General features: G+C 34.6%; 1 protein-coding gene across 1 annotated transcript in view; it reads right to left on the bottom strand.

The window, feature by feature from the left end:
- The window catches only part of LOC110024031, a 27,087-nt gene continuing 1,287 nt past the window's right edge, over nucleotides 1–25,800 (bottom strand). The window contains exon 4 of the mRNA XM_020723748.1: nucleotides 1–39. Coding sequence (XP_020579407.1) covers nucleotides 36–39 — 4 coding nt within the window. The 3' untranslated portion in view covers nucleotides 1–35. The remainder of the gene's footprint in view (nucleotides 40–25,800) is intronic.

Here is a 25,800-nt window from a genome sequence, read left to right as displayed (position 1 = left end):
TTTCTACTACAGATTGAATCTTTGGCACATCTACATTAACTGTTTAAATAGCAGGAAAAAATGCCAGATTAAGGGCTGCAAAAACACACTTGGATGAACTTAAACGTAGAAGTATGATTACAACAAGAAAAAAATGTACATAAAAACCATATCTCTAACAAAAGCTCACATTTGTAAAAGTTCATTAGATTAATTAAAGCTATCTACTTTAACTGTACAGTCCTCTATGTCAGAAGCCCTGCTAGGTGAATGGAAATGCATTCTAACTTTGAGGTTCAAAGGTAAAATAAGGGTTGATAAAATTAGAAAAAATAAAGAGATAAAATGATTAGTTTATTGCTTTCATCATTTAATTCTAATTTCTACCTAACTGAAAATCAGTATGAATTTTAGACTACACATTTTCAAAATCTCTTAAGTGATGACTTCACTTTTACATTTAAAATCAGTGAAAAGAGTAAAAAATGAAATTAGAGATTGTTTTTCTATAAACAAGCAACCAATTGACACCCACGAGGCAAAGCAAAAAATCAGTCTATATAGTTTTCACCTTCACAAAATATTTTTTTTCCATAGCAAAAGTAATCGTTAAGCAAGCAGCCCACCAAGCTAAGATCTACAACACGCTACTGTACCTTTATGGTAATCCTACCCTTCAAAATAAACGTAAAAGAAATGAAACTCACAAAAAAAGGTTGCCAAATGACAACAAACTTGAATAATTTTAATGTCCCAGGCTTACTTCAGCATTTGATTATGATGAAGAAACAAGTACCAAAAGTTTCAATGTTGTCCATTTTATTTCTTTATTTGTACGAAATCATATCTTATACTGTACGCTATCCAAAAAAAACTAAAAACCCATACAAAAAATTCTCAGCCACAAAATCAATTATTTTCATCCCAACCACTAAAAACCTTTTTCTCAACTTTTATGGCAAATCAAATAATTTATCATCCGCTAAACTCGTGTTTTCTATTGAGCTATCGAGATATTAATCCAATAGAAATGTAGGGTTTTTTCTGCTCACAAATAAAATAAAATAAAATAAAACTTTTAGGTAACAGATGTCAAAAATTATAAATGCACCAAAAGAAGCTTTCAATTTCAAATCATAAATTGATAGCTGGAATGGCTCATAGAACCTAGTCAATCCTCTGTACTCGGTTAGAGACACTGGGTAGTCAGGATATTATTGAATTTTGAGTTTAATGTAACGAATTCCTAGTACCAAAGCCGATGCATTATCAGAGCCCTTCAATAATATCCAAAACCCTTCATTAAAAGAACAATAGAAGAGAAATAAAAATTTTTTTTAAAAAATGATTTTTAATTATAACACCGCCAACAAATATTCACAGAAAACCGGGATTCTAAAAGGCAACTTGAATTAAAAAGCTAGTAACTGCAACACTAAAAAGTAGTAAGCCTGAATTTGGGAGGCAAACAATACTTCAAGGTGCATTTACAAAAATAACACACAACTCCTATGTACTTACAGATCTAACACATATACTTCGTTTTTACGTTTATGCCACCCAAATCATTCAAATTACATTATAAATACCACTATTTTGACTTTTAAAAAGTGAAATACAACTGTTCATTCATGTAAGGTGACATGTAAAAATTGAAGTTTAGTTCTTAGATATGTAAATACATACAAATTAAGTGGTATGCATGTAAATATTCCCAGTTTAGTTCCTAGTAAAAAGAATAGATCAGAAACACGAGCGCTTATTCTGTGCGGATGCCGCATGCAAGTCTGTGTGCGGTGTCCAATGAAAATAGGACACGTGGAAATGCAGACCCCACAATTTAAAAAATAAAATTTCTCATTTCCTACCGCGCGACCCGACCCGAAGCACCTAAAAATTAAATCGTGCACTTCACTAAAACATCAGATCAACGGAAAGCTAAACGTCGCCCGAGCACGCAAAGCACATTCATTCATTCGACAATCATTTAGGGTTTTGGATTCAGAAAAGCTGAGGGTTTTTGATGTTCTCCGATCGAAATAAAATCGCGATTGCTCCTTACGAAGATGGAATCCTAGCCCATGTAGAAGGAAACCGAAAAAAGCCGTGAGAGAATGGAGACCGAAGAGTCGTTGATAATGGAGAATGAAGAGGAATCGACCATGGAGGCTGATAAACGCAAGAAAAACGAAGCGAAAGGGCGTAAGAAAAAGGAAATTCAAAAAAGTTCATCCAGGTAAATTTTATTTTGCTGGTTATATTTTCATTGACAAAAATGTTAACAATGTGTAGAAATTCATCCATATAGTATTGGAGTAATTTTTTAATAATATTTGAGTAACAATCACTCAGATATTTAATTCAGAGTGACTGCTTTCGGGTAATATTTGAGTATTATTTTAGTAGTATTTGAGTAATATTTGCTGTTTTAGAATAATAAATCACAAGTTCACCCAATATTACCATAATAATACTAGAATAACACCGGAAAAAAACCTGAATTTTAATAATAATACCAAACAAACACTATTGAAATATTACCTAAATAATACCAAACTAACACTACTTAACACTAATATTTGAGTAGTATTTTAGTAGTATTTGAGTAGTATTTTAGCTCATACTTGATGTTTTTTAGTAACAAATCACAAGTTTACCCAGTATTAATACTAAAAAAACACTGGAATAAAACCTGAATTTTAATAATAATATCAAACCAACACTACTGAAATATTACCTAAATAATACCTAAATAATACCAAACTAACACTACTTAACACTACCTAAATATTACCAAAATATTACCCAAATAATACCTAAAGAAGATTGAATAAAACCTAAAATTCATTTATATAACCAAAATAATGCCAGAATAATAGCTAAATAATACTATAATAATTCTATTTATACTACCTGAATATAACTAATATTATTTTGTATTATTTTGTTTAATGTAGGTTTGTGAACCAAAGGTCCATGAGTTGTAGATATCGGTCGTCCGTAGTGAGAGATGCGCTCGATAAAGTTAGGCCTGACATATCTGAATACATCATGAATGAGCTGAAAATGATGAATGTTGATCAGTTTTTTGTTCTTCCACCTTATCCCCAAGACAATGTCCTGACATTATAAATATTGTAATGTTCGCAACGTGAAAGAATGGTATTCAGAATGGGTGGGAAAGATCTGAGAATAAATTCTGATTAAGTTGCCCTTTTGAACAACATGCCAAATAGATGAGAAGTGTCAAAGTGGAAGAAAGTTCCATCATGTGGTGTAGATACCCGCCAAATGAGGAATGATATTTTGAATGATATTTTGATGAGGAATGATATTTTGAAATTTGGAACTGGGGAGTCTTCTGCCCCTTTTAATCAATTGTGTATAAATTATTTTTATCAAATTTATTCTTTCTTTCCAACAATTTCAATGTATTCAAAGGACTTTACACCTTTGGCGAGAATGTACATACATTTTCTTCATTTAATTGGTCTACTGCGCTCTATGAATTCCTTATTTAACAAATTAATGCAGTAGCCATTAAAATTAGGCAGAACCGATCTTTGGGATATATAAATGGTTTTTTTTTCTAACGGTTAGTATCTCATATAAACGTCAAAAAATATTTATTTTATTTGTACAAAGCTGAATATAAATTTTCTTTTACACAACTTTGGTTTTATGAGCACATTTCTTTGGTTATTTCTGCCACTCCTGAGGTCAGACCTCGAATGTTGAGGTGGCCAACAACTGTAAGTTATAACTCATCACAGATTGATATAGCCTTTAAGAGACTGAATATTAAACAGGCAAGTTACATTTAGTTGTTATTAAAAAATAAAATTTTATGTTTATTTGAGAGTTTTAATAATTAAAGTGTTTTTTTTTTTAAATAAATTGCAGGTTTATGATTATTTTTTGGATCTGAAAGAGGATGAGTTCAATCTGCTCTTAAATCCAGATGCAATATTACCCGACCCAGTTCCAGCACCGGAACTCCAAGGCAGACTAGAGACATCTGTATCATTTGATATGGGTCCAGTTGTTTCCAGCGACATTGCCCCGGAGACAATATACACTACAATGAATAAAAACATGAAATCAATAATTAAGCTGCTAAAAGGCCAAGAGAAATGGTTCACTGAATTTCAGGGAACCCTGAATACGATAAATGTTGGAGTGTTGAGTTTGCAGGGCAAATGTCGGTGCTACAAAATAAGATTGATAAATCTGAAAATATTTCAACTGATAAAGGTGAAAAGGTGGGAGTAGATAATGCTCAACTAACCTCCCCTCATTTCGGAAGTCCTCAAGATGTTGTATATAATGAGTTCGACATTAAGGAAACCCCCAATCGTTTCATGTGGGAGAAGAGGGAGCCCAAGAGAACATTGAGGGAGCCCACCAATCGTCTCCTATGGGAGAAGAAGGCGCACAGCAGTTGTCTCCTGTGGGAGAAGAGGGAGCACAACAGTTGTCTCCTGTGGGAAAAGAGGGAGCCCAGGAGAAAATTGAGGGAGCCCAACAATCGTCTCCTGTAGGAGAAGAGAAAGCACAACAGTTGTCTCCTGTGGGAGAAGAGGGAACTCAGCAGTCAGCTTCTGTGGGAAAAGAGGGAACCCAACAAACCTCCCCTCTTGAAGGAGACACTGTTGAAGGCTCCCATGAACGGTCTGTTCCGAGCTTAATCGAAAGGGTTAAGGGCAGACAAAGTATAAGGGCAGACAAAGTAAGTTAAGGGCAGACAAAGTAAAAGAAAGAAGAAATTGAGTTCTCCTTTCACTGCTTTCGAGTTCAAGAGAAGAGAAGTAATAAGAGAAGCAGTTGAGCTTATGTTTATTAATGAAGATGTCGCTGTACATACGAATGTCGGGGAGGGCAACATTCAATCAATTGTAGGCGAAGAAGTACAACGAGCAGCTAACAACCCCCATTGCAGAGGAACAACAAATAATTGAAGACGAAGAAGTAGAACGATCAGTAGTCCTGACACTAACAACTTTAGGAGATCAGTCCGATGTTGTCAATGTGGTATTTGGAAAAAAAAATTATACATTATTTTATATCATCTAAATTACCTATGTAATTCAAATGTTATACAAAATTTTATTATTTTATATCATCTAAATTACCTATGTATTTCAAATGTTATACAAAATTTTATCTTTTTTAGCCTCTTCCAGCGGACTCCCAGATAAATTATTCTGGCAGATCTATGGTATCAACTAAAACAAAACTAGTGATTGATCAAACTATGTAAAAATACACGAATATGTGAGTAATCTTCATATTTTATAATGCATTTTTTTTCTCTTAGATGGACTCACAAAGATTTTGTGCTATTCTGCAGGGATGATATTTTGTTACACTAGAGAAATTTTTATAGATCACAGGACAATGGAAGAGTTACCGTGCAATGACATGATTGCAAATGACAATATTGACGCCCATGCCATGATTTTAGACAGAAAAAGGAATGTTTCTTCCTCCTTTTTCAGGCATTATATTTATGTATCACTATTATATTGGGTAATCATTGATTAAGTATAGTTAAAATTTAAATAATGATATGTATATATTATAAGTTTATAATTTTATGTAGAGTTATCATAAAATGGATAACACCGCAAGATTTGTAGTCATATCACGAAGGAGGTAGTTAAAGGAACTGATATTATTATGATTCTTGTTTTGAACAACTAACACTAGTATTGTTGGTTGCGAATTTAGAGGATAAGAATGAAAAATTTATGACTCATTACCCAACCAGATGCACAAAAACGTATGCAAGGACCTTGTAAGTATACTGTCAGTCCATGCAATTTCAGTATACTCATACAATTTCACAAGTTTTGTCCATGCATTGATCAAATATTAAACTTTGCAGGTCAAAAATTTTCAAGTAGATGCTGGAGATTCTTTTAGGGCTAAACCTGGGACCTGACAAATGTCAATAGTTAAACATGTTCCAGTACAAACCAATAATATTAATTGTGGGATGTTTGTTTGTAAATTTATCGAAAAATTAGAAAAAAGTTACATAAGTGATTGGAGTGAAGACCGGAATTAGCAGACAGAGATGTCAAAATTTAGGGCAAAGCTTGCTCATGAAAATTGTTTGTGGGTATTGTCTATGCGAAAATAGATTTATTGATGTCATGACTGTTATTTTACCTCTGTTATCGTCATATTCTTATAATATTATTGTAATATTCTGGTTGTATTCTCATTCCTGATGTTTTTGATGTCATGGTTGTTATTTTACCTCTGGTATCGTCGTATTCTTGTAATATTATAGTAATATTATTGTTGTATTCTTATTTCTGATGTTTTTAATGTCATAGTTGTTATTTTACTTCTGGTATCGTCGTATTCTTGTAATATTATTGTAATATTATGGTTGTATTCTCAGTTCTGATGTTTTTAATGTCATGATTGTTATTTTATCTGTTATCGTCATATTCTTGAAATATTATAGTAATATTATGGTTGTATTCTCATTCTTGATGTGTTTGATATCATAGTTGTTATTTTACCTTTGTTATCATCGTATTTTTGTAATATTATTGTACTATTATAGTTGTATTCTCATTTCTGATGTTTTTGATGTCATGACAGTTATTTTCTCTGTTATCGTCGTATTCTTGTAATATTATAGTAATATTATGATTGTATTGCGGGAATATTTTGGTAATATTTTGATAATACTCAACGCAGACTATAATAAACAAACAAAATATTTGACTGATACCTAGATTATAAGGTTTTGTTGCTTTTTATTTTCCACATTTTATGAAGAAATATATAAAAAAGCTTAATATTATAAATATATCATCGAAACAACTAAGATACGACCGCGGAGTGGAGAATACAGCAAAGGAATATTTCAATCAAACCGGAAAATACAACAACGCTCGCTAAGGAATATTTTCCGGTTTGATTGGAATATTCTTTTGTTGTATTGTCCACTCCACGGTCGTATCTTGGTTGTTCTGATGATATATTTATAATATTAAGCTGTTTTATATATTTCGTCATAAAATGTGTAAAACAAGAAGCAATAAAACCTTATAATTATAATAATACTATCTAAATACGACAACAATAATATAGGTTTGAATAAAATATTTGCTTATTTTTTAAAGCCTTCGTTGAATAGTTTGTCTTGAATATTACCAAAATATTACCGTAATACAACCAGGATATAACAGCGCTCGCTAAGGAATATTTTCTGGTTTGATTGGAATATTCCTTTGTTGTATTCTCTACTGCGCGGTCGTATTTTGATTGTTCCGATGATATATTTATAATATTAAGCTTTTTTATACATTTCGTCATAAAATGTGTGAAATAAGAAGCAACAAAACTTTATAATCTAGGTATCAGTCAAATATTTTACTTGTTTATTATAGTCTGCATTGAGTATTATAATATTACTATAATATTACGAGAATACGACGATAACAGAGAAAATAATAGTCATGGCATCAAAAAGATCAGAATTGAGAATACAACCAATTGATTGTTCCGATGATATATTTATAATATTAAGCTTTTTTATACATTTCGTCATAAAATGTGTGAAATAAGAAGCAACAAAACTTTATAATCTAGGTATCAGTCAAATATTTTACTTGTTTATTATAGTCTGCATTGAGTATTATAATATTACTATAATATTACGAGAATACGACGATAACAGAGAAAATAATAGTCATGGCATCAAAAAGATCAGAATTGAGAATACAACCAAAATATTACAATAATATTACAAGAATACGACGATAACAGAAGTAACATAACAAGCATTGCATCAAACACATCAGGAATGAGAATACAACCACAATATTACTATAATATTACAAGAATACGACGATACCAGATGTAAAATAACAACTATGGCATCAAAAACATCAGTAATTAGAATACAAGTAGAATATTACTATATTATTACAAGAATACGAAGATAACAGAGGTAAAATAACAGTCATAACATCAAACACATCAGGAATAAGAATACAACCACAATGTTACTATAATATTATAAGAATATGACGATACCAGAGGTAAAATAACAGTCATGATATCAAAAACATCAGGAATGAGAATACAACCAGAATATTATAATAATATTACAAGAATACGACGATAACAGATGTAAAATAACAGTCATGACATCAATAAATCTATTTTTGCATAGACAATACCCACAAACAAATTTCATGAGCAAGCTCTGCCCTAAATCTTGGCATCTCTGCCTGCCAATTTCGGTCTTCACTCCAATCACTTATGTTAACTCTTTCCTAATTTTTCGATAAATTTACAGACAAACATCCCACAATCAATACTATTGGTTTGTACTGGAACATGTTTAACTATTGACATTTGTCAGGTCTCAGGTTTAGCCCTAAAAGAATCTTCAGCATCTACTTGAAACTTTTTGACCTGCAAAGTTTAATATTGATCAGTGCATGGACAAAACTGGTGAAATTGTATGAGTATACTGAAATTGCATGGACTGACAATATACTTACAAGGTCTTTGCATACGTTTTTGTGCATCTGATTAGGTAATGAGTCATAAATTTTTCATTCTTATCCTCTAAATTCGCAACCAACGATACCAGTGTTGGTTGTTCAAAACAGAAATCATAATAATATCAGCTCCTTTAACTATCTCCTTCATGATATGACTACAAATCTTGCGGTGTTACCCATTTTATGATAACTCTTCATAAGATTATAAACTTATAATATATTCATATACTTATAATATATACATATCATTATTTAAATTTTAACTATACTTAATCAATGATTACCCAGTATAATGGTGATACATAAATATAAGGCCTGAAAAAGGATGAAGAAGCATTCCTCTTTCTGTCTAAAATCATGGCTTGGGCGTCAACATTGTCATTTGAAATCATGTCATTGCACGGTAACTCTTTCATTGTCCTCTGATCTATAAAAATGTCTCTACTGTGTAACATAATATCATCCCGCAGAATAACACAAAATCTTTGTGAGTTTCATCTAAGAGAAAAGCAATGCATTATAAAATATGAAGATTACTCACATATTCATGTATTTTGACATAGTTTGATCAATCACTAGTTGTGCTTCGGTTGATACCATAGATCTGCCAGGATAATTTATCTAGGAGTCCGTTGTAAGAGGCTAAAAAAAATAAAATTTTGTATAACATTTGAAATACATAGGTAATTTAGATGATATAAAATAATGTATAAAAAACTTTTTCCAAATACCACATTGACAACACCAGACTGATCTCCTAAAGTTGTTAGTGTCAGGACTACTGATCCTTCTACTTCTTCGTCTTCAATTATTTTGTTATTGTTCTGCAATGGGGGTTGTTAGTTCCTGTACTACTGCTCCTTGTACTTCTTCGTCTACAATTGATTGAATGTTGCCCTCTCCAGCATTCGTATGTACAGCGACATCTTCATAAGTAAACATAGGCTCAGCGACTTCCCTTATTACTTTTCTTCTCTTGAACTCGAAAGCAGTGAAAGAAGAACTCAATTTCTTCTTTCTTCTACTTCGTCTGCCCTTAACCCTTTAAATTAAGCTCGGAACGGACCGTTTATGGGAGCCTTCAACAGTGTCTCCTTCAACAGGGGAGGTTTGTTGGGTTCCCTCTTCTCCACAGAAGCTGACTGCTGACTGCTGACTTCCCTCTTCTCCCACAGGAGACAACTTTTGTGCTTCCTCTTCTCCCACAGGAGACGATTGGTGGGCTCCCTCAATGTTCTTCTGAGCTCCCTCTTCTCCCACATGAAACGATTAGGGGGTTTCCACAATGTCGAACTCATTATATGCAACATCATGAGGACTTTCGAAATGAGAGGAGGCTAGCTGGGCATCATCTACTCCCACCTTTTCGCCTTTATCAGTTGAAATATTTTCAGATTTATCAATTTTATTTTGTAGCACCGACATTTTCCCCTGCAAACTCGACACAGCAACAGTTATCGTATTCAGGATCCCTAAAATTTAGTGAACCATTTCTCTTGGCATTTTAGCAGTTGAATTATTGATTTCATGTTTATGCATTGTGGTGTACATTGTCTCCGGGGCAATGCCGCTGGAAACAACTGGACCCATACCAAATGATACAGTTGCCTCTAGTCTGCCTTGGAATTCCGATGCTGGAACTGGACCGGGTAATACTGCATCTGGATTTAAGAGCAGATTGAGCTCATCCTCTTTCAGATCCAAAAAATGATCATGAACCTGCAATTTATTTCAAAAAGAAATGTTTTAATTATTAAAACTCTCAAATAAACATAAGATTTTATTTTTTAATAACAACTAAATGTAACTTGTCTGTTCAATATTCAGCCTCTTAAAGACTATATCAATCTGTGATGAGTTACAGCTTACAGTTGTTGGCGACCTCAACATTTGAGGTCTGATCTCAGGAGTGGCAGGAGTAACCAAAGAAGTGTGTACATAAAACTAGAGCTGTGTAAAAAAAAATTCATATTCAACTTTGCACAAATAAAATAAATATTTTTTAAAGTTTAGATTTTATTTTTTAATAACAACTAAATGTAACTTGTCTGTTCAATATTCAGCCTCTTAAAGACTATATCAATCTGTGATGAGTTACAGCTTACAGTTGTTGGCGACCTCAACATTTGAGGTCTGATCTCAGGAGTGGCAGGAGTAACCAAAGAAGTGTGTACATAAAACTAGAGCTGTGTAAAAAAAAATTCATATTCAACTTTGCACAAATAAAATAAATATTTTTTAAAGTTTATACGAGATATTAACCGTTAGCAAAAAAAAAAAAATCATTTATACATCCCAAAGGTCGGTTCTGTCTAATTTTAATGGCTACTGCATTAATTTGCTCAATAAAGAATTCACAGAGCGCAGCAGACCAATTAAATGAAGAAAATGTATGTATATTCTCGCCAAAGGTGTAAAGTCCTTTGAATATACTGAAATTGTTGGATAGAAAGAATAAATTTGATAACAAATAATTTATATACAATTGATTAAAAATAGTAGAAGACTCCCCAGTTCCAAATTTCAAAATATCATTCCTCATTTGGCGGGCATCCACACCACATGATGAAACTTTCTTCCACTTTGACACTTCTCTATTTGGCATGTCGATCAAAAGGGCAACTTCATCAGGATTTATTCTCAGATCTTTCCCACCCATTCTGAATATCATTCTTTCATGTTGTCAACATTGCAATATTTGCAGTGTCAGGACATTGTCTTGGGGATAAGGTCGAAGAGCAAAAAATTGATCAACATTCATCATTTTCAGCTCATTCATGATGTCTTCAGATATGTCAGGCCTGACTTTATCGAACACATCTTTCACTACGGACGGCCGACATTTACAGCTCATGGACCTTGGGTTCATTAATCTACATTAAACAAAATAATGCAAAATAATATTAGGTATATTCATGTAGTATAAATGGAATTATTATAGTATTATTTAAATATTATTCTGGTATTATTTCGGTTGTATAAACGAATTTCAAGTTTTATTCAATCTTCTTCAGGTATTACTTGGTTAATATTTTGGTAATATTTATGTAGTGTTAAGTAGTGTTAGTTTGGTATTATTTAGGTAATATTTCAGTAGTGTTGATTTGGTATTATTATTAAAATTCAGGTTTTATTCCGATGTTATTCTAATATTATTATGGTAATATTAGGTGAACTTGTGATTTGTTACTCAAAAACATCAACTGTGAGCTAAAATACTACTCAAATATTACTCAAATACTACTAAAATACTACTCAAATATTAGTGTTAATTACTGTTAGTTTGAAATTATTTAAGTAATATTCAGTTAATATTTAAGTAGTGTTGGTTTGGTATTATTATTAAAATTCAGGTTTTATTCCGGTGTTATTCTAGTATTATTATGGTAAAATTGGGTGAACTTGTGATTTGTTACTCAAAAATAGCAAGTATTACTCAAATACTACTAAAATACTACTCAAATATTACCCAAAAACAGTCACTCTCTATTAAATACCTGAGTGATTGTTACTCAAATACTACTAAAAAATTACTCCAATAATATATGGATGAATTTCTACACTATTAACATTTTTGTCGATGAAAGTAGAACCAGCAGAATAAAATTTACCTGGATGAACCCACTTGAATTTCCTTCTTCTTATGCCCTTTCGTTTCGTTTATCAGTCTCCATTGTCGATTCCTCTTCATTCTCCATTATCAACGGCTCTTCGATCTTTCATTCTCTCAGGCCTCTTTTCGGTTTCCCTCTGCATGGGCTCGGATTCCATCTTCGTAAGGAGCAATCGCGATTTTACTTCTTCCGGCGAACAACAAAAACCCTCAGCTTTTCTGATTTTAAAACCCTAAACGATTATCGAATGAATGAAGATGCTCTGCGAGCTCGGGGGACGTTTAGCTTTCCGTTGATCTGACGATTTAGTGAAGCGTGCGATTTAATTTTAGGTGCTCCGGGCCGAGCTCAGGTCGGGTCGCGCCGTAGGAAATAAGAAATTTTATTTTTTAAATTGTGGGGCCTGAATTTCCACGTGTCCTATTTTCATTGGACACTGCACGCAGACTTGCATGCGGTGTCCGCACAGAATAATACCACAAACATCTATCCTGCCACAGGTATCGATATCAAAAATATAACCTAAACCAAAAATTCACGAAAATAGCTAAAAGCAGAACTTGATAAACCAACATATAGGTCAACCTGTTAAGGTTTCAAGTCATTTATGGATCAAGTTGCAAATAATTCAAGAAATTAGTTCAAATTCCATATCGATGAAGATATCCAATGACAATCCAGGCCTAGCCAGTTGGGCCGAAGTCAAACCTGACCACTTCAAACAGCTTTATTTTAGAATCGCTTCATGAATTTTCTAGCTAGAGCAAAATCCATTTTTGCTCTAACTCAACATGACCCATTTCTCAAATAGGTTTTTTGAGCGATACCCATCTTTTTATTAATTCAATCAGCCTGAAACTTTTTCAGACTGAAACAAGCTAAAAGAGCCTAACCGTTAACTATCCACTGCCCAAAAAGAGTAATTCCAAATCAAAGGCACGTCATTAAAAAAAACAACTGAATAACTGTTAACTATCCACTGAAACAAGCTAAAAAAGCCTAACCGTCAACTATCCACTGTCCAAAAAGAGTAATTCCAAATCAAAGGCACGTCATTAAAAAAAAACAAATGAATAAATAAATAAAAATAAAAGAGAGATCATCTGGTAATTTAAGTATAACCCAGCCAAAAATAGCAGCCTACCACAAACTTCCCTTCCATAATCCATATTTTATGGAACAAAGGAGTTAAACTGTCAAATATAAATCTGTATATATATCCAAACTAGTGCAGGCCGAGTCTTTCTAGACCAATCAGCAAAACATGAAGAACTAGTATCATTAAGTAGATAGAATACTTGGTTTAAAATTGTGCAATATGAGATGCGCCTACGCTTCTTACAAACAATTGCAAGAAGGCTTGTGCCTTATCCCAAGGTGAGGCATACGAGCCTCATCTCAAAAAAACGGCTCAAATTTTTAACGCTTCAAATTTTTTAGGCATGTCTAGCCACAAAAAACGTCTCAAATATTTTAAGCTACTTAGAATTTTTTTAAATAAAAAAAAATATCAATTACCTCATCTATTAAGTCTCAGACCTAATGCACTAAAACAAGAGAAAAAAAAAATGTATTCATAAAAATTTATGTAGTTGAAGTTCCAACTATCAATAGAATTATTATTTTAATTAATATTTTTTATTATTAATTAAAAAATAGAAAATAACTAAGATTGAAGACAATACAAAATAAGAGAATATGGATACAACTAAGGATATGATGTGAGATAAATCATTACCGTGCCGACGATTCTAATGAAAATCATTTGAGTAAAAATGGTAATATAAACTTTAAAATAAAAATTCAAACGTTGATGAGTTATTATATTCTTGTTTAAGTCAGGGATAGTAAGAGTAAGAGATAAAAATTAATGTTGAATTTATTTTGATTGTTTTATTTTGATATTTTAATATCTTAGCTTACTTTAATAATTTAATGTTTGTATAGCCAACTTTTTTTCATAATTTGATGGTAAGATAATAGTGTGTTATTTTTAATTTTACAAAATTTATCAATTTTTACTCAAGTAGAATGTTATTATATTATTTTTTAATATGTTAATAAGTTAGAATATTAATATATTATTTCTTACTTAAATCTTATAGTTCATAAAATATTTATTAATTTACGCAATTTTTAAAATTTGAGACTTATGCCTCAAAACGGTTTGAGCTTATGCCTTGTCCCATAAACAAAAAAATGCCTCATGAACCAATTGTGCAGTTTTAAACACTAATAAAATATTATCATTAGGCTATTCAAATCATTACAAGAACTAATAAAACATTGATTAGAAGGGAATTAATAAAAGTTAATATGATTCATACAATTAACTTGATCAGGCTTCAATCCTAATGCAATTTTAAAGATCCCAAAATCTTTTGAAATTAAATTCAAAATTTTTAAAACTACTTCAGAAGCCATCAAAACTTTGATTTCAACAAATTTACATTCAAGCAATCATTTTGATGAGAATGATCCCGCGGGATAAAATTACAATACTTGAAGAATGTTTGGATTATAAAATATCTTAAACAAAGTTGAATCTGACTAGTTCAAGGAGTCAACCGGCCCTAATCCTTCGTTGCACGTGCCCAAAATAAGAAGTGTGCAATATGTCCCCAGGGGAGGTAGTGGCACCTGGTTAATCTAGAGGTAGTTCGTGCGGATTATGCCACCAACATCCTGAAAAGTGTGGAGAACGTGAATTTTGCCACCAATGAGAAGAAAAGTCATGCAAGGAGGACCTCACAGCAGAGAAATTGATGACAACGCGGAGTGCACCAAGGAATTTGTGGTTCAACATATCCAAGATCTGAAAGGTCAGATGGTAGAAATGATCAGAGATGCACTAAATTGGGAGCAAAAGCAGCAACCCTGATAGAATATTTCAAACTGAGATGGTGAGGTGACCACTGCCCAAGGCGATCTGGAGCAGTCCGCACTTGCTATCTCCATGTGGATGGAAACATTCATGAGGAACCTCTTGACATTGAGAAAGCCTCGAGAACAGCAAAACCACCAAGAAGGTACCTACCGATGATGATGACACTGGTAAAATTTTCTAAGAGAAGTTTTTGATGCAGGTCATAAAGAGGAGCTAGTGAGGACTCCTCAGAGCCACCAAGATGTCTTTTCGCTTGGTCGACCAGCGAAATATATGGGGTATTGGTCGATGTTGTCTGTCACCGACTGAACATCAATCCAATAATCCAATCAATGAAACAGAAGATGAGAGAAGTTGTTGGAGGTCATGTTGCCAATCGAGTATAACCTTCACAACAAAAGGGTGATAGCAATCACCGCGTATGATGAAGTAGATATAACAAAATGAAAAGAGGCAACTAATGAGGGAATATAACTCACATTTGGTTTCAAGCAAAAAGAAGTAAAAAATGAACTCTTTATTACAACAAGCATGACAGTGACAAGATGTTTGCTGTCAAAGATCTCATGTTGAACAAAACCAACCCAACGACACACGGACAAGCTATCGACAAATTGATTAAACATGGATTGAACCATTCATTGTTAGTAAACTAGTCATTCTACGGGCCTACAAGCTGAAGACATACATGAGAAAAGAGGTGGCCCACATGTGGATTGGGGATGACTTAAAGATATTCTACCCAGAAACCATGTAATTGTAACAATATAATGAGTATTAAATTCCTAGTTTTTTTTCTAATTTTACTTGTATTATCCTGTATAAATTTACACAATACAAGTGAAAATTTTGTTAAAAATGTGTGATCTTAGGCTCGACCGATACTTCTTGAACTCAACCATGGTTCACGCAGGAAATAGTTTAATCCGACCAAATTAACACTCACCAAACTTGGCCAAGGTTCGCACAGAGGGTCATCGAACCCAACCGACTCATAGGTAATACTAGTCAACCCGTCAATGGTGTTTCACTCGAGCGGCAAGATTTAGACGGCAACGACTCTAGACGTTCAATCGGGTAACTTTTGAAAACCTCGATGCTCATGCATCATAAAATTCTCATGATTCTTAATTCAGAACACAGGTCAAGCTCTAGCGTTCATCCCTACTCACATGCGACAAGATCCACGGTGGATAACAAACAGATCAACCCAATTCAAGTCTAGATTGTTAACCCCGCAAAGACTGTGATACAATTCGCTTAATATGTATGGAGTAAGATGTTATCTAGCCGAGACTTAATCGAGCAAGTGAGACATTGGTGGTGTAAGAATTGAGTCGGGTGATAGCATATCAAACGATTCATGAACTCTACAATCAAACTCATCTATTCGAAATCAACGACATTCTCTAGTCAACTAGCCTTTTGGCCTCCCGTGCCGACTTAATGCTTCAGCCAATTCAAATTTTATTATTTAATGGGCATTCCCCATGATCAGACAAATTCACCTCACCACGACAATTGCTCGATGCAAGTATATAAAACAAAATGAATAAACTCAAGGTACGGAAAATATATAAAATAAATGATTTTTTATTTTTTTTTATTTATGAGTTGAGTCAGTTTATAAAAGTCAAGTCACAGAATGTATATATACAATTAAGAATTACCATAAAAAAGGTTGTCGAGCTGGTTGTTTCTAAATCATATGGAGAAATACAGTCGGATCGGAGAAGCCTATCCATTACAAAAATTCCTTCAGAGACGGACGACTCATCACTGGGACGCCTCGGTCGCTATAGTATTTGGAGTAAACAAACCTTCACTTCATCTAGGTCTTAGCGAATTCCAAGAGTTATATCTGAGCTAGCCTCCACCTCTTCCAAAACAGCGACAAGGTCCTTCTACTCCATGCGTCCTCCAAATTCTTAATCCCGTCCTACATATCTGACACCTCCAATTTTGCCCGTGACGAAGCATGATCAGACTCCACCCTTTTGAAAATAGAAAGGAAGTCTTCTTTGTTTCTCGCAAACTCTTCATGAGTGATAACCAGCTCAGAAAGCAAATCTGCCACACCCTCTGAAAGAGTCACTCGGTGGGCAAGAGATGGTTTTATTAATGAGCGCAAATCATTGATATCCTTCAGTGGATTATCAACAGGAGCTAAGCCTCCTCATCCACCCTCTCGTCCTCTGAAACTAAAGAAACATCAACAAATTTGGAGTTGGTGGGCTCCCTCTCAAAACTGAATAGGCAACGGCAGTATCCAAGATCGGAACAGCAAGCATAATATCTACCTCGGGAGTCTCCAAACATCCAATCTTCATGAGCTCACCCTGATTCGACCTAGTCAATGCCACAAAAGCGTTGAAGAAAGAAAGAGAGACCACACAATTAACAAAAAAAATTCTCAATAGGCAAAAAGAATAAGGCATACTCGCACCTCTACTTTTAGCATTTCAGACCAACCAGCTCAATTACATATAAAAAAATAATATATATAATAAATAAGTAAATAAAAATAAAGAAATCGTAAGATACGACTAATCAAAAGATTTCATTTCTCATTCATAATCAAAAAATGATTTACAAAAGTCTAGCAAGTCATGTGTACAAGTTTTAGAAAACAAAAGTAAATGACAAAAAGACTGAGATTATGTTACCAACATCTCGGTCGCTCTCATTCTCTCAGATATCAACATGGAAAACTTCTCCGTATTCTACTCAAAGGAAATAGCTTGGCCTTCACCAAATGACCAACACCAAAGAAAACCCCTTCTCTAAACTTCTCAGCAAGACGAGTCACTTGAGTTGGGTGGGAGGAGAATTCGACAAAAAACTTCTCAGGTGTCTCCATCATCGTATTTTGATCTTTCATGGCTCAATTTTCTTCCTGAGTAACTGAAAGCAACTCTAAGTGCATGAACACCTCCTCAATTTTCTTCCTGAGTAACTGAAAGCAGCTCTAAGTGCCTAAACACCTCCTTAGCCTTCTTCAGCTTCGATTAACCTCTAGTCATTCCCAACACTCTCGACAGAGGATGGATGACTGGACGTGAAAAGCTTCCCAAGCCATCAAATGATATATATCGATCGTTCACCATCGGCTATCATGGGGGGGTAGCGAGTCGCCGCTAGAGAGTCAGAGTTCCAGATGTGAAAAGCTTCCCAAGCCATCAAATGATATATATCGATCGTCTAACACATGATCGGCAAGCTCTGCTCTAGTAGGGCCTCTTTGAAACTATCATGGAGGGGTAGTGAGTCGCCGCTAGAGAATCAGAGTTCCAATCCCTCTGGAGTAGGATCAATTCAAACTTGCCACCAATGCTAGTGTTCGCCTTTGTCTCCCTGGATTGAATCAAAATCCACTTGAACATGGGTTCCTCTATTTTTTGAGACGACAAAGGAGTCAACTCACTCGAGTCAGATGTCTGAGACTTCCCCTCGCGATGACACTCATGGCTTGTTGGCACGGGCTGACCTATAGATTCGAGGGGCGTTCTGACAACAGTCTTGGTGAACTACCCCCCTGATGTTCTGGCATTGTTCCGGCAGGAGATCCAATCAAGCTGCCAGGAGTAAGGCAGTTGGTATTTCCTCCACGGATAGCACCACGAACGTCGGAATGGACGGACAACATAGCTGTCGGTTGCTTCGTCACTCAAGCAGCAAACACGAGAGCCTTCTTCTTGGTCGCTCGAGCGACCACAATCGCCTCCGTTTTGGCCTCACGGGCATCAGAGGCCTTCCAATCATCCTTGGTCATTTCTCCAAAGACGTCCCGACGCAACACCATGTTGATAACCGTCGATTTGAGGTGTTGGGCGACAGAAATCTTGCTTCATTTGATCTTGTTGACCTCCAGCAACGCACTCATCGACGCCTTTCCCTTTACCTTTGATAGGGCTTCCCGAAATGAAACTGGCGGGAGGAACCGCCCCTACGGGAAAAAAACCCATGCAAAATCGTAGCTTACAATCATTCGCTTAGTTTTTCAACCCCAATGGCTGAAACTTGACGACTGAAGAGAACAAACATGTCTAAATCAACCTGAAAAGAGAATAGATAGCTAAACAAGTTGATGGACCATGCGATCCCTAGCCGCGGATAGAACATACTGTATATCATAATTGCCGCAATGGAGTTGGGACTGTTCTAAGCGGGGATGACATTGTAGTTGACAAAGATGGAGCGCATCGCAGAGCAAAGTAGTAAAAAAATACCAAACCAGAACTAATCCTTATAGAACAGAAGATCAGAGTCGTATAGTGAAGTCGCTTGGTTGGCCTCACAAGAGACCCGAAGCTTGATGGTTGGGTAAAAGACACAATCCTCTTGCAGCAAGTCAACCTCACAATGAATCATCCAGGATTGGTTGTTCGGGCGAACAATCCAAAATCATGTGGAGAATACCGAGAAACCATTGAGCAGAGCGCAAGAATAGAAACTGAGAGAGCGAAAGGAAGGGAAGAAAGCAGAGGAAGCGTGACCACACGACCCTACACTCTTTATATATAGAAAAACGGAGGAAGTTTAATAGTCGCACAGAGGTAAAAACGAAAATAAACAGTCGTTTCGTAATAAGCTATCAACGAGATCACATCAACATAAGAAACAAGGCAAAAAAAAATTATTTTCTAAAAATAACACTTAAATTACAATACAATAATAAAACATTTATCTCGCTAAGTGGAGTCGACTGCATGAATCCTTTTCTCCATTGCATCCTATTTAGTGTCATATTTTTATTTAATTTTAATAAAATAAGATCATTTTTTATATAATATGCCCAAGTCTTCCTAGGTCTATTGATCCCGAAACTGTTTATATGCAACAGTATAACAATGTCTTTGATGATATTTTTCACTTATGTTTACTTACTTTGCAACAGAACCAAAAACTTGATCCTGGCGAAAATAAGAATTTAACTATTTAATTTATATTCATATTGGGATACTATGCAAGTATATGTATCGTTATCAAGTAATATAAGACTTTTTGATTAAGACTTGAATATAGAACCCATAAGAAAATACGCAATATGCACTCTTGAATAATAAACTTGTTATTTTAAAAAGATAATTACTTAAACTAAAAAATATTTTTGTACTATTAAAATTCAAATCTTTTTTATATTTTTGATATTTTGATAGAACAATAAAAATTTAAAATAATAACTTGAGTTTATGTAAAAGAAAAGTACTTAATTTGAAAAATATCTTTCTCCTTATCATGAATCAGTAATAAATCTAGAAATTTTATTGTGAAAGTATGTGAATTGTGTTGTGTCAAATAGGAGCAATTATATTATTTACCTTAATTAGAGATGCTATAAAGAACATTAGCAAATTTAAAGTTTAAATAGTTCTGAAGACCGGTTAGGAAGGAAAGATACCAGCTTCTCTCTAGAGTTCTCTCGATTCCCTCCACCTGGGGGCCAACATCTCGTATCAGAACCTAAAACAATAAACCAAGTTGAGGGTTTTAACTTGTCACTTTAAAGTCCTCTAACTCTACATCTTTCAATGATTATTTTTCTATTTATTTGCACTAAATCATATGAATTACATTCTCATTCACACAACCTCATATGATTCTTTCTAATTGTTGACTGAGACAATACCAGCCCGATTCTTACATGTTCTCACAACAAATTTTAACATCTGGATCGGTCAAATCAAAAAGTAAATGAAGTTCATGGATTTAAATCATCACTACTTCCAACATTAAAGTAATTTTTTGTGGTGCTTGAAAATCTCACCAAAACTATCTCTCCAAACTCCTTAGAACTCCTCTTCTTCTAACTTTTTTCAAAACTTTCAAGCACCCCTTTCAAATGTCTCAATTTCATTCTTTTATAAATCTTCAAAAGGTGCCTTGAAAACTCTTCAAAATGTGTTTACATTCAATGAATCCTCCAAAGGATGCCTCCTTTCACAGGTCTTTTAATAATATTTTCGTTGTTAGTAGTCATAACCAACCTCTTAAGCCAATAGACTTAAGCCAATAGGTGCCGCAAATACCTCTTCAAAATTTGGTCAAATGAAGAAAACCATCAAATAACTGTCTCTGGCGCTTAAGCGCGGGGCCACTGACGCTTAGACGCAGCTTTCTTTGTTTCACCGGCGCTTAAGCGCCGATCTAGCGCTTCGGCGCCAAAGCACTTTAACACAATTTTTCACTTTTTTGCTCTAAATTTGATCATTTTTCACTCCTTTAAGCATTTTTTCACATTTTTACTTGTATCTAAAAGAAAAACACAAAAATATCTTCCATTAAAGCCCGATATCTCAAAAATAGGTATAAAAATATGTTTTAAAATACTATATATTTAAAGTGTATCATCTAACTCTATCTTTCTTCATAAGTCGAATCTAAAACAACTACTCTTCTAATCGCATCATCAGATGGTCGACGTTTAATGTGACCAAACCATATAAGACGACTCTCTCTAATTTTGTCCGTCACTGGAGCTACACCAAACCTATCACGAATATATTCATTTCACATTTTGTCTCTAACTGTAAAGCCACTCATCCACCAATCATTCCCACCTTGGCAACACTTAACTTAGTTTTATGCTTCTCTTTTAAAGGCTAATATTCAGCGTCATAAAGCATTGCAGGTCTCACCACCATCTTATAAAATTTTCCTTTCAGTCTAAGTGGTACTTTTCTATCACACAATAAGCCCGAAGCATTCCTCCATTTTATTAAATTACAATAAAGCACTCAAAAATTAATTTGAGGCAAAAAATTATATAAGGGGATCTATCGCCGCTTCAGCTCTTCAGCCAAGACATGCCTTAGCTGAAGCAGCCTCCTATATAGGAACTCCCCTCCTCATACCTAAATTGATTTAGCCCATCCGACTCGGCTTGCACTTGGAAGAGCAGGGATCTCTCCCAAAACTTCAACAGCTCCTGACAAAGAGTCATCATCGTTTCCTCTATCCTTTCCAAACGAGCAACAACTCACGCATCTTTTCACCTACTTGAATCCCTGTTGGCTGAGAGTAGTCTCAATTACATCTAGAAGACAGGCAAGCGACCCAGGGCTTCTTCAATGTGATCAACTCCGCCATCCTGACTCAAAAGCCGAAAACCCTCGCTGGCGCGTGGACGACTTTCACCAGCGCCTTGCTCGGACTCTCATATAGGTCAATTAGAGCCATATTATCATCTAGGTTTATCGCACTCAGGTCATTTGCACCATGACTCATCATAAAAAAAAACTTCAAATAGTCAAATCCTGCAAACAAGACCGAAGCCCCTCATATCAAGGAGTCGACCCAACTTAAAAATCGCAATCTACATGACAGGCTCACCATGGAGCACCAGTGAAGGCAACGGGGGAATGCCAGAAGTCATCTGAGTGACAAGACCGATCAGAGGGTCTTGTGTCGCATCAGCAGGTTGGGCGATCGAATCAGATGATCTTGCTTAATCCGACAATGGGAATCCAACCTCCTTCGCAACAACCTTTCCTCTCCTCACCTTTCGATTTCCTAAAGGCGAAGTGAATCAAGTCCTTGGTGGGAACGTTAGCATGAGACTTCAGCATGTTATCCATCACAATGGCTGAGACACGAAAGTCGACCAAAAGAGCAGGGCAAATTAGCAAAGGTAAGGAGCCCCATAGCACCTTATTTATAAGAATCAAAAGTGATGAAATCAAGAAAGCTCAATTATTGAATCATTAATTAAAACTAAATGAGATTTACTTATGCATTTAATTCTTTTATTCTTATTGCAGTATCGCTTTCAAGAAGTAAGAGAATCAAGAAACAAAAAAATGTACATAAGAAAGTGTCGGCAATGATCTTAAAGAGATTTGACGATCCAAAAGAGAGTAGATGGCGAATGTTGACCCACTGTTAGGAGATCGTGTGACTCACTTGACCGAAATGAGTGAAGCCATACAAGTCGAGCAAATCAGGTTATAATTGACAAAGCCACGAAGCGGATAAGAAGACAATTGAATGATCCAAGCACAAGTCATCTGATCGGAAACATGCCCAAAGAGCATACAAGCAAGCCACTATAGAAAAACAGACTCAATGTGGTACCCCCTGCCTCTCAGTAGAGCCATCCCAAAGAACAATCCAATTCCGCAAAGTATCATCGACCATCCCATGGAGACTCCAAAAACCCTTTACCAGATAGTCAACCAGGTTGGATTAGCCGACCGAATCGTACCGACCAAGCTCAGCTGAACCAACTGATCCCTTCGACCCAAAATAAACCAAGCTTAGTCGGTCAAACCAGCAAGCAGCTGGACGATAAGCCCACAATTGTAAAATACCAAAAATATCCTAATACTGGCCTTTTCCAAATGAGTGAAAAAATACTACTTTTCCAAATGAGGGAAAAAATATTACATCACCATTGTACTATCTCCCCAATAAATAGAGAAAATATTTTATGAAAAAGACTATTTATTACTGTTTATCACCGCTTCTCTCTCTCTTACTCTTATTAAATATGTTTTATTCCTTGTGTGTGATTCACAGACAATCTTGGATTCAATACTTTATAAGTTAATTGGGTGTTTTTTTAAGGCAGCTGAGCATTATCAACCAATTATTGTCGATCATTAATTGGTTGTCTGAGCCAAAATTAGCCCAAGTAGCCCCATTGGGCTACATTTAGGGGAACAATTTAAGTCATCTAATTTAAGGTGACACGCTCGTAAACCTTAGTAAAAAGAGTGAAAATGCCCCTCTAAAACTAATAAATGGGGCCGCTTCTATATATGAGAATTTTAAAGCTCCAACCATCATATTAGAAACCCCACAATTAGACTTTTATTATGTTTCTATAGTTTCCCAATCTTCTCTGCTAGCAAGAGAAAAATCATGCCAACTAATTCCCACCTCTAATGATCAAAGATCATCATTGTCTATCATCTGATACTCATCATCAATCAATGCTCATGTCTGATGCCTATAGCCACCCATCATTTAAAGTCCATTAGCGACTGGTGCAAAAGTTAGCAGCTCTCCAAATTTCAACGTTAATCGTCACAGGATGAGTGATGACAATCAACCAACAACAAAATTAAAAACCAGTATAGGAGATAGGCACATGTATTCAAAATTTTTACATCATAATCTCATCCTCTATAATCATATGAAAGGTAAATCATTGTAACTGTCGAGTTGTATTAGTGGAACTATCATTAAATTGGAAGGGTCTAAGAATTTTTCTCTTTACAAGCTTTTCAAGTAAAAATTATATGTCTCCTATATACAACTTCTTTTATATTTGCATTAGAAATATTTGTGCAAACTATGATGTAATTACTAATCTATAACATCAAGAAGTTTAGGACATTACATTTTTATTCAATGTTTATATATATATATATATTTATTTATTTGTCACAACTCTACGATTCAACAAAATAAAGGCAGAAATGTATATGAGAAAGTCATGTTCATCGAAACCAACAAAAATCAATACCTTATAGAAGATAACTAATCATTTATAGTATAGATCTAATGTATCATAAAAATCCTCAAAAGTTTTGTTGGTAGTCCAAGCACACAAAATAAACAATGATCAATATGCAATCATGCATTGCATCGATCAACAATTTCCAATTCACATAAAATATTTAAAATTCCTTGAATGTCCTAGCAATGATTAGTATGCTATAGATAAAATAGGTATAAAATATCAATCATCACTCTATATACCATGGATTTCTATTAAGTTCATACTCTATCATTCGCCTAGCTCAATACCGTTGTTATAAGCTAATGTTGTATCCCATTTGCAATTATAGGCAATCTAATCACCACATTTTGCATTAGAATTTCCTTTGATGCTCCTATTATTACCATGGATTTCTATTAAGTTCGTACTATATTATTCGCCTAACACAATACCGTTATTATAAGCTAATGTTATATCCCATTTGCAATTATAGGCAATCTAATCACCACATTTTGCATTAGAATTTCCTTTGATGCTCCTATTATTACTACATTGCCTTTTGGATGCTCCATTGACACTAACTTTCTTGTGACAAAGTTTGCTTAACTGCAATAAGCACAAGTTTGTGCTTAATCAATTGTGTAAGAAACTAATGCTAAACCACCAGGCTGTTAGGAACTCTTAAGCACTTAACAGACATTCAAATAAAAATTTACTAAAATTTTTTTTTAAATAGCGGAAGAACTAAACCATGGCCTAGTGGTTCATACCTCAATTTTAAAATTTGGGGTCATAAATTTTACCCATACTCCTCATACTGCTACTCCATTTTGAAAAGAATCAAGCATGATTCATATTAGCTCATATCAAAGCTTTGTCCCAGTCAATATCTCTTCCTAAGAACATGTAATAGACATTGTACCAACTTTATAAAATGTGTAATAGTTTTCTATCTTCTCTTTTTTACTTATTTTATATAGTAGATATTTGTTCCGCTAATATTTACACCACGTGAGCTCAAAAGTCTTAGGGGTTGTTGGGTTTAGTGAATTTGTGGTGTACTATAACTCTTTTACAGAAATTTGAGACAATTATGTATTTGGTATGAAGAATTATAAATACAATGTAAAGTACGAATGAATTTGAAGTTTACATTATAGTTCATTTTAGCTAATTTTAGAATTTAACTGATTTGGTTGAATTTGAATTACATAATACAAGTAAAATATTATAGGCAAGTCGACGCACCCACCCTTGACGGTCGTCCGTCGTCGCCGTCCTCCATCATCGGTCATCTGTAGCCTCCATCGGTTGTCAGCGCCGCCCCCCCTATCCCAC

This window comes from Phalaenopsis equestris, unplaced genomic scaffold (assembly GCF_001263595.1).
Source record: "Phalaenopsis equestris unplaced genomic scaffold, ASM126359v1 Scaffold000240, whole genome shotgun sequence".
Lineage (NCBI taxonomy): Eukaryota > Viridiplantae > Streptophyta > Magnoliopsida > Asparagales > Orchidaceae > Phalaenopsis > Phalaenopsis equestris.
The sequence above is the reverse complement of the archived record's forward strand: the minus strand, read 5'-3'. Positions and strand labels throughout refer to the sequence as shown.